Consider the following 10,823-nt stretch of genomic DNA (forward strand, 5'->3'; position numbering starts at 1 on the left):
TACTATACTGCACTGGGTAGTTCTTGAACCAATATATGAAACACCATCACCCATTATGGAATGACTAAATTTCATTCTTTGGCCTTACAAGGGCGCCTCGTGTTAAGACAAAGCAAAGGGCAAATGGCGTCCAAAACAGTACATTCTATTTTAGAATGGCAAGAACGTCTGGCCTTGTCAGCGTATCTCTAACATTTATTGCCACTGATGTTCCATTTTAAAATGCTTACTAAATTACGCCATTAAGAATTAACTACAAATTGTTGCATGCCACTTTATCTGAGGTAAATGAAAGTCATTGAAATGCGAGCTTAACATTAAATGTGTTTAAAAACCAAGTATGATTCTGGTCTTGCATGCATGTCGTTGGCTCGTACTTTCACTGCATATTAGTAAAACAATGTGTGTTTGTATGGACAAAGACCCTCGAATCTGAAATCCGATTCAAAACCAGGAACTCTGTTTTTATTGTTTCCAGAGCACGTTTGCTGGATATATTTTCATACAGACTTGTAATAACAACCGGAAATGTTTACGACTTAGTATGCTTACATTGTCTAAGATTTGGTGTTTTTATGGCATTATGTCACACACTTGAAGGTTGTTTTCGTAAACATGCAGTAATGACCATACCATCTGCGTTAACATTTACAACGTGAGACAATCGATGTATTACTTTTGAAGTATCTGAAACCCGGATGCTTGATACTGTAAACACCCTCTGAATCCGCCTTGACTCAACTCCTGAAGACCCCCCCCCCCCCGGCCCCGGCATCAATCCTCCTCACGCGTGCCAAGTTACTTCATTGGTTTTGCCTTATGGACCAGACGTTATTTGTGGATGCAGTGTTATTCATAAAACCAAATTCGTTTCCTTAAAGGATCATCCGCATAATCATCAAATGTTGTGTGGTGCACTGTGAACGTCTTGTACAAAAACTAACCATGCTGGTGTTTACGTGACGTTTGCAATTTTGGAACTTTGCCGGTGCGGGGAAGTTTGTTTACATTATATTCATGTTTTTTTTAAATATTTATAGACACTTTGACTCTATATAACACCATGCTGTGAGTGTAAGAGCAGATACAGTTCTAAAGGTGTCGCACCGCATCCATCGCGTGATACAACTGCTGCAGGAGATTGTCTGAGCGAATCAACTTCATACAAACAGCAACGATGGCATCGAGTTGGATTCTTGCTGTGCTTGTGGTCACCATACTGTGCCGTAAGTATGACAATCAAGAATTCATAAAACGAAATTAATGGTTGTATTTTTATTGCCCAGCGCATTGGTATACTTTTGTATCAATTGTTTTCTTTAAGTATGTATCTTTAATTAACGCGATAAAAGTTCGTTATGTGTGTTGAATTTACTTTAGAATATTTTTTTATGCTTGATAAGCTCAATGGATCATGGACCGTAGGGGGTCTATTCATGAAATAGTGAAACTGTTTCGTCTTTCTCGAATTTATCTACTCAAACACGTGCCTGTACCTGTCTCTTACATACGTCAAAGATTGCTTGTTTAGCATTTTCACCTCAAAACATTAAACGATGCTTCATCCATAATTAAGAACTATACCTTGATAGAAATGAGCGCTTATCATAGCATGTGTTTTATCCGGTGTTTTATGAGTTTTAATAACAAGTGCGAGTGCATATTCAGCTTTGACAGTGTTGCAAGAAGTCTTGCATGAAAGTCTTGCATGAAATCGATCAAAATGATCCCTGCCAGAGCTTACAAATGCGACGCCGACAAATGCGACGCCGATGGAACATATGGAACCCCATACTTTTGGTCAATTTTCGGGGGTAAACAGACAGACCGACCGACCACCAAGTGACATGTAGAAGCTCCTGCCAGAGCTTAAAACCTGCAGTGGCAGCCTCGTGTTTGTATCTTCGGTGAATTGCCAGTAATTTCGTTTGTTGAGAATTGAATTTTCGTTTCTTTTTAGGGGGTGAGAGGGGTGGCTAGAAGTTCACTTTTGTGTCTACTTAATTCTATCTGTTAATAAAACTCATGATCCCCAAAATGCGTCGGCATTGGCTCTTAGAAGCCGGAAGAAACTTAGGAAGAGAATAAAGTAACGGTCCGTTTTAGACTGACGTAGGAGATAAAACTCTGGAAAGATATTCAGGGAAAACAAAAGATTAAGGCAGGGACGTGAGAACCCAATTCACCCGTTGGCGTTCTTAGGTGGGATTTGAGCCCTAGTCACAGAGATGAAAGGCGAGTACCATTGCCCGACAGTCTGATCCAGCCGAGTGTAGTGATTTCTAGCTATTAGCATGCCTGAACTGTGTACACTTCACCAATCATGATTTGTGTTTTTAATTGTTTTACAGAACTCTCCTCATGTCACCCTGTCAGTGGCGGATCTGGACCAACCCGTGTAGGACACTCATTTTCTTCAGGTAATTTACCAACCATTAAACGTAAAGGAGACAGTACCTTGCCCTTTCAGGACCGATATAAAGGGGCGCAGTATGCCCCTCCAATGCTCATCATAATTGCTGCGGAACGCCATGAAATGTAATCATATTTAGGCCACTATGGTATCCAAACAACTCTGTGGACATCATGGTTGCCGAGTCAACTGATTGAAAACCTTAGCTATAAACTTGGGTCCTTTTCTTATAAAACCATGGAAATGTGCAATTCATGGATAAAAAATACTTCGACCAAATATATTAGCTTAGCATTGAAATTCATGGACACGCGATAAACTACAATGCAGAATGAAGAAATACCAGGCAGTAATAATCAGTATATCGTTTGTTCCGATTTTCGGTTAAACATGATGACCTTATTCCAAAAAGTCAGTAAAGTGATACAAATTGACAAGACGATTTGTACCAAATTTGGAAGCATTTAAATGAAAAGTGTATGTGTTATGTACAAAAAAAGGGCCTTTTACAGCATAGTATGCGGCTTGTTAAATCCCCATGTTGCATGCATATTTCATCTGACACATTATGGACAATGTTCACTTCACATCGAAATGTTGAGACGTATGCATGTGGGTTTTGTGCAATAACGCCCAATACGAGGAGTCTCCACCACCAGCGACGCCAGTGCAGATCGAGTGACATGAAGTTCTGATTTAACCTGTTGAATTGGTGAATAATTAATTCCTTATTATTTCATTAGCACCATGCAGCCCAGAGGCCTTAGGGCTCGAAGACAGAAGAATCCCTGATAGCAGCATGACGGCATCGTCCGTCCATCGTAATGGCCATCTACCAAGCCACGCTCGACTTAATGTAGGTAGGTCTCGCATCATTTCTATAAACAACAATTCTCTATAAATACTGGGTGAGTAACATAGAAATTTAAAGTTACTTGAATTAATTAGTTTCCCCCTTAAAAGCAATTACATTGTATACACCAATGAAGCGTGTATTAAACGAGAATTGTCTTCCACTTAGGAAAAAGGAATTACTGAAATTGATCCATACTCTCAGAATTATGCATATATGTTTTATTAAAAGAACCCATTTTTACAGCTGTCCGTGAAATGCTAAATGCGTAGCAGCTATATCAGCTAATTGAGAACCTGAGATTACACATGCACAAGTATTCAAATACAAATTACTCAAGTCAAGTCTCTCAAGACTCAATCATTAGTTTTTGTCAGACAATGTGTTTTGCTTATGAGGAACAAATCAAGTCTGTTCCTCCAAATGATGATGGTGATATTTGTCTGTTTTCCTGTGCAAGTTTTCGTTCTTTCATGGAGGTAGGAAAAACCCCATGGATCATTGTATTTCAAACGGTATTCATTCCATGCGTATTGCTACATGCTCAGTGGTGCATGGCTGAATTTGGGGGTATTTCAATTAAAATAGAGTGATTAGAGAATGCAAATGACGTGAAATATTTCTCGTTACCAGTCAAAAACATGTACTATAACTATATTATTTTTATAACATGGAGCGAGCCACATCAGTACTGTTTAATTTTGTTTTTCTAACTCGGTCACCCTGTAATGTTGTGTGTTTATATTATGGTAAGCTTGTAGGATGATTTCCTCATATTGATGTTGTATGCAGTTGCTTCTTGCCTAATGGCGAATTTAGTCATCTTGTCTTTCTGCCCATGCTTCCTTGCTTATCCCAGCAGTGCTGTATCATTAGGGCCCAATTACTTGGCGCTGCTTAACGGCAGCAAAGATTATCAGAACACTTTGAAGCTAAGAAAAGAGCAAACATGAGTTGGTGAGAAAAGTATGGTTTCACACGGCTTCTTATAGGGTGCAGGCCCCTAAAATCGGTCCGAAATTGCCTACGCCGGCCAAGTCACGATTTGCATGCCCTCAAAATTTGCAGTATTTGAGCATGCTGTGGGCCATGAACTTGATGGTTTGTAAAAAATATGGGTGGAAGCCGTGCACAGGACTGCGAGCTTGCAGTTCTGTGTAATTTGGATGTAATTTGGACCCTGAAAGCGCTCTATTTTGCAATGGAGTGTAGGCATCGTTTTTCAAAATGGCGATGGGCTTAAGGACTATTTTCAGGGGTGATCAGCTTCAGATGGAAATTTCTCCTAAAAGTCATAAGTTGACCCCCAAAAAATTGAAAAGAAAATGAAAGATGATGAAATAAGCTTTAATTTAATGTGTGTCTCGAACACCTTGGAGAGTTGTGAGTATTTTTCCGGATTTTTTTAATTGGGAGCATTTACCATTGGGGTCTATGGAAGTTTATTTACTGGTCTGCTACCTTATGGACTATTTACTCGCAGGTTTAGCGCAGAGTTTCGCATTTTTTACGCTGTAGGCACAGAATGGTGACCAAAGACTTCGGCTATTAACATAGCCATGAAATTAATGGACTAAAGTTGTCTTTCAGTGGATTTGCTAACACGGATATTTTCTTTATCGTTTCATTACACAAAACTCCAGCATGAGGGCCAATTTACACTAGAAGCGCGGCGTCGCGTGGTAATAAACAGTTTGGTGAAGAAAAAACACATCGGAAATATGCAAATTCATGCTAATGATTAGTGAAAGGTTTTGACCAAGTTCCATATATAAACCACCCAAGCGTTGATTGGTCAGAATGCAGGTTTATTTTGGAAAATCTGCACCAGTTTTCACCAGCACTGCGGTTTATCGCTCGCGCTACCTGGCGGTAAGTACCGCTTGGTGAAATTGCAGATTGATTGTTTTATATTAAGATAAAAATTATGTTCGTCTAAATTACATTCAAATTGTCTGCAAAACCTTGCCAGTGACCGTAGTTGTTGAAATAAATTCGACGTTTCGTAGCTGAAATACTCCGACTATGGTTCCCATCGCCGCTTCCACAATGTATATGTCAAAAGAAGAGTTTTAACCTCCAAATTGTAGGTGTTATTTCTGAATTTGCACATTATTTTCACATTGACACATTTCCCATTATGATAATGAAACCATTATATCGTGTCCAACAGGAAGCCAAGGATGGATACCAAGCACTCCAGCAGATCAGTGGATTCAGGTTGACCTGGGTAAACCCACGGTGGTTACCGGGCTCACCATGCAAGGATACGCCACAGGAACCGTTCATTATGTCACGGCATTTTCAGTCCAGCACAGCCTCACAGCCGAGTCAGATGACTGGGAGAGTTTAGCCAATGCCGACGGTGGAGCAATCAGAGTGAGTTACAGAGGGCGCTTTCCAACAGCATCGTTTGCCTAAACACGTTAGTTCCAAATTAGAACCAAGATATTTCATGTAGAGATTTCGATTGAATTGAAAAACCAAACTAATTATTATTTTTTTCTTCTCATCTATTTAAGTCGATAAATATAATTTTTTGTCATTCCATTTCATTAGTGTCAAGGTGAACAATATGTTACTTAATTTAATTGGTTGTCTTTTGTAGTTTCTTTGAATGATTACTTGATTTGTGACAACATTTCATAAATCTTCAGTTAAAATCGTGCCATTATTTTCATCCTTTAATCTCCTCCATCACCATTCATGACAGGAATTTTGAGTGAAAAGACCAAAGCGCTGATACGAATAGAAAAAAGCAGAATGTCCACCTGAGACGAACGTTCCGAAGCTGGGACTAATTAGAATACTAAATGTGTAGATCATCAGTCTGCGAAAAGGATATCTATCGGTGGAATTTGAAGCAGACATTAATACAATCCTGTCCAACGATGTTGTGGATCGAAATAATGATATATGTTCCTGTCAATTTTTTTTTTTTATGATGGAACCGGTTAAATGCAACCGCGAAACCATGTATTAAATAAATTATTATTGTCGATGGTAACTGCAGCGATAGCCAACCAAAGGTAAACTATTTCCCAAGCTGTATCCATGTAGGCGTATAAAGGAAAACCATCATATGCAACAAATATATTTTTTTTCTGTACCGGCATGTTCCGGAATGTTCGAAATGAAAACTGAACAGTTCCAGTGTAATCCTGCTTTTACTTGTTTTTTTTTTTTATAGTTCACCTTGAGCAGTGGTCGGCCGACCAATATCACCTTTCCTGTGGTACCCATAGCAAGGTTTATTCGCATACTACCTCTGGCCTGGACTCATGCAACTTTAATACAGAGTGAGGTTTGAGCTATTCGGGTGCCAAGGTACTTAACGAACGCTATTGATTCGTTAAAGAATAATCACATTTAGCAAAGTCATCATTTCGTTCAAACATTATTTAAAGATCTTTAAGACATGACATTTTACAGCCCGACCCGAAGATGGGATTTCTTTTTCAAATTAAAGCGTTAATGTTAAATAAAAAAATCATCTGCACAATGTCTTCCCATCACATTCAAATTAGTTCAGTAATATATTTTTTTTAATGGACAACACAATTTCCTGAAGTTCGATGAAAGTGTTTGTTTTGTCCGTTACATACGTTGTATTTTAGATCAATTAAAACAAAACGAGTGAAGCTGATATCACAATTGATTGATAGTTTAATGTTTTTAACTTTTCTAAATTGTAGTCGTTCTCATAGTTTAATTCAAAATGGCAAATTATTTTGCAGTCCCGGATGGTTATGTGAGGTTGGTGAATGGCACTGATGCTTCTCGTGGCCGAGTGGAAATCTACCACCACGATACAGGATCCTGGGGATCGGTGTGCGCTAATGACTGGGGGATAAACGACGCAATCACGGTGTGCCGTCAGCTGGACCTCGGTGCTGCAATCCAGGCCAACACAGCCTCAGAATACGGGAGAGGCGATCTGCCGATCATGATGAGCCGAGTCGCCTGTGAGGGGACGGAGAGCCGACTGGTCGACTGCCCGTTTGTCTGCACCAACTACCAGCAGTGTGAAAGCTCAAACGTTGCCGGAGTATTTTGCTACCCAAAAAGTAGGTGCCAGTTTTAGTCCGCCTGATTATAACTGAATGTATTGTTCCGTCTTCTTATCAAATTTAAATGTTTTGCTCATTAGGCGTGTTTTTATTTATTCCTTGGTGGATTTAATGTCACAGTACTTAATGATTATGTTCCCTCCTCCATGTTTACTGGATTCCGATAATTTCCTTCCCCGTTCTATACTTGTGTTATACTTTTTGGAATGATCCCGTGTTTGTTTGTTTGTTTCAGTTTTTTCTTGCGAATTTTATGCTATTTTTTTCACCTCAAACCGTTCACTTCTTTTTCTCCAGCTATGTGTTTGGAATTGTAGACTACGGTTAACCATATTCATAAACAAATGGTCGGGTTCCGATATTTCATTAAGATAATTTGAAGTAGCGAAAATGGTTTTGTCCATAAAGCAGCTATTTTGGCCTTGTTTACATTTTAATTTATAACTTACAATGAATGCATAAATGTCTTCTTAGTCTTCTTAAACATTACGAAACAAAAGTCTGTTGTCATGTACATGTTGACTTTGCTTTATTTTATTCCCTGAATCGTACTTGAAACAGATACTCTTCGGTTGGAGGGAGGTTCCAATGAATTCAGTGGCCGGGTGGAGATCTTCCGAAACTACACGTGGGGAACGATCTGCGACCGTGGCTGGGACGCCACGGATGGCGGGGTGGTCTGCCGACAACTCGGGTACAGCGGCGCCGTGGAAGCCAAGTCCGGAGCGCACTACGGGGAAGGAAGCGGCCTCATTCATATGGAGGGCGTGGCCTGTACTGGCTCAGAGGAGGGACTCGCTAACTGTCCGTCCCTCTGCTGGACAGCATCCACCTGCAGCCACAGCCGAGATGCCGGGGTCATCTGCAGTGTCGGTAGGAACACAGACAGCTTTTGATTATCTTATAAAGCAACGCACAATTAATTTAATAATTTGGGACGCACCACTCTGCTTTGCAATCACTGGCATAGCACAAACACTGAAACAATTTAAACAAACTAAAAGCAGCCGCTGGAATTTAAAGGCTATGTTATACGCAAAAACCATGGAGGTCTCACTGAATTCAAAATACTGGGTAGATCATTTCCAAAATCTGTATTTTAAAATTAGAATCAAACATTTTTGATGATAAATCAAGTGTCACACAAGGAGTCTATACAAATTCATCAAGGTGGTTGTCAGATGAGGTGCGCGCATGTTGGGAACCCTATTGGTCAAAGGAGGATTAAGAGTGCGTGCTCGTCCTGCGCGTCAGATCGTGATGTCACCACCGTAATGGCTTCTAAATATTAAGGTCGATGGATTAGTCTGTTGTAAATGTGATAATTAGGACTGTATTTGAATTGGATTTTCTCTACTTTCATTGTTTTAGAAACCAGTGGTTCTGAAGAAACCAACCCTGAGTGATGTGACTATTGACAACTGGCTTCATGCAGTGCCTGCGATAGCCCTGCTTATAGGCCTATATGGCATACGCTTGGTGTAAAGGTTACTCCGTTGTGTATTAAATGTATCACTTAATTCGTAGCGTAATCACCTTCATCTTGTGCCATTTCTATTAATTTTGATGTCTCATTAGGAAAGCTCGTGGCAGCGCAAAAAGATTGACACTTAGGATTTTTTTTGGCGTGACATGCTCCAAAAGATGGTTGACCTTATGTAGGATCAGGGTATTTCGGGTCGTCTAAGCCGACTTTTTCTCGTAAGTTTGACAGGGAAATTGGTTTTTAATCAAATGCTTCCAAATTTGACTCAACATTCCTTGAAGTCAATATTCATTCAATCAATAAACGTTTGGCATCCAAAGTTACCGCTAAAGGACGGATTAAACATTTTGGGGCAAAATTATTTTGTCATTTTGTCACAAAAAAGTTGAATCGTTCTGCCAAAATCGGCAGAAACGAAAGGTGAAATTAACATAATATGGGGATGTAGCATTTAAGAAACTAAACTGTGTAAAAAAAATACCCCAAAACTTTATGGAGAAGAGGTGAAAAAACTACTTTTCGCGCCGATTGGGGCCATGTTGGGCAAGCATGCATTTTATTTGGTCACATGACCATGAAGTTCAAATCTTAAGTAGATACTGAAATGTTTTGCGCGCAAAGAAACTTTGGTTTTGACCCACAAAACTGCAAATGTCCATATTCTGAATACAAAAATAAACATGTTATGCGTATACTAGTATTTTTTTAAAATTGTTTTGCATGGTAATCATAGAATCCCACAGAAGTTGTTTATCACCTTATAAATGATACGTTTGATTAGCTCAACTGGGTCGGCTCGGGTAAGTAGCCCTGTGCCTTTCCATCATTGTCGGGGCTCCTGACTCGCTCGGGTCAGCCACCTCGTACAGACCATTCTCGGTGAGCAGAGTCAGTGGTGGAAATACGTCACACGCATGCGTTTTTCATTCCAAGAAACGGACAAATATGGCGGTCGAACAGTGGAAAAGATGGAGTTGACCCAGAAATCAGCTTTATTTAAAGTCTAAAAATAGGCCTTTTGAGCTCATTGCGACTTTAGAGTATTCCAGCCCTATTTTGTTACTGTTTGCGATTGACGGAAAAGCAGTAAATCTCGAAGTCAGACTCAGTTTGTCGTTTTGTCAATGGCTCCCAGTGACTACGGACCGTCGCGTTAGGATCATGATGGTCCAAGTTTGAGCGTTCAATTAGCACAACTCTCTTGCCTAACCCGTCTGCCTTTATTACCATGTTTTAATACAGCGTATAGCAGAAACTGCTTTGTAGTATTGTTTATGAATATTTATATAACAGTATCTTACATTCTCTATAGCCTCTAATGATTATTTCGTTCTTGGAATCTACAGTCAAAATTGCATCTTATAACAAATTATTTACATATTCCTCTTTGATCAAAACTTTGTCATATTTTTGAGTACACATCAAATTCATGACTCATGAATATTCACACTCAGTCTGCCATTACTCATATTTCTGAAGGCTTATTTGCTATGCTAGAAACATCGATTTATTTTTCACAACCATTATTGTTATCAAACGTACACGAGGTGCTCGTAGTTAATAAATCAATGTGTTGCACTTATCAAAGCTGTTTATTAAAGACTCAATCGCTTGCCAATTTATTTTAAACTTGAACTTAATCATCAATTCATAAGAATCTTACCATATTATTACTCTCTTTGTAAGGATATTATAAATTCCTACTCGCTTAGATTCTTATAAGAATGAAAATTTTCTCTTCATCATTTTTATCGATAAATATGTCATGGTAGTCAAAAACCTACTCTGAAATCTGGCGAATTCAAATTTTATCAATATTTGCTTTTAAAGATACTTGGACCGGGCTGCGTCAATAATGACAATTTTCAGGTTGATTAGGTTACACAAAAAATAATTTGATTTATTGAAATCATTACTGAGAGGGAATGATTACATTTATAAGAATGGTAATCATTCTAAGACATGATGTTATTCCTGTGGTCCTAGTTATGGTAATGAGCA

The 10,823-nt window shown here is 39.1% G+C and overlaps 1 protein-coding gene across 1 annotated transcript; it reads left to right on the forward strand.

Moving 5' to 3' along the window:
* The first annotated feature begins 1,085 nt into the window (after positions 1 to 1,085).
* LOC119726511 (deleted in malignant brain tumors 1 protein-like) lies at positions 1,086 to 8,873 on the forward strand. Its single transcript, XM_038198235.1, is given in 9 exon segments — positions 1,086 to 1,226; positions 2,352 to 2,420; positions 3,157 to 3,273; positions 5,440 to 5,645; positions 6,457 to 6,555; positions 6,557 to 6,593; positions 7,004 to 7,333; positions 7,898 to 8,209; positions 8,708 to 8,873. Coding segments are annotated over 9 exon segments (1,254 nt in total). The 5' UTR covers positions 1,086 to 1,177; the 3' UTR covers positions 8,743 to 8,873.
* Positions 8,874 to 10,823: the final 1,950 nt, after the last annotated feature.

The sequence above is a fragment of the Patiria miniata genome, unplaced genomic scaffold, assembly GCF_015706575.1.
Source record: "Patiria miniata isolate m_02_andy unplaced genomic scaffold, ASM1570657v1 HiC_scaffold_2, whole genome shotgun sequence".
Taxonomy (NCBI): Eukaryota; Metazoa; Echinodermata; class Asteroidea; order Valvatida; family Asterinidae; genus Patiria; species Patiria miniata.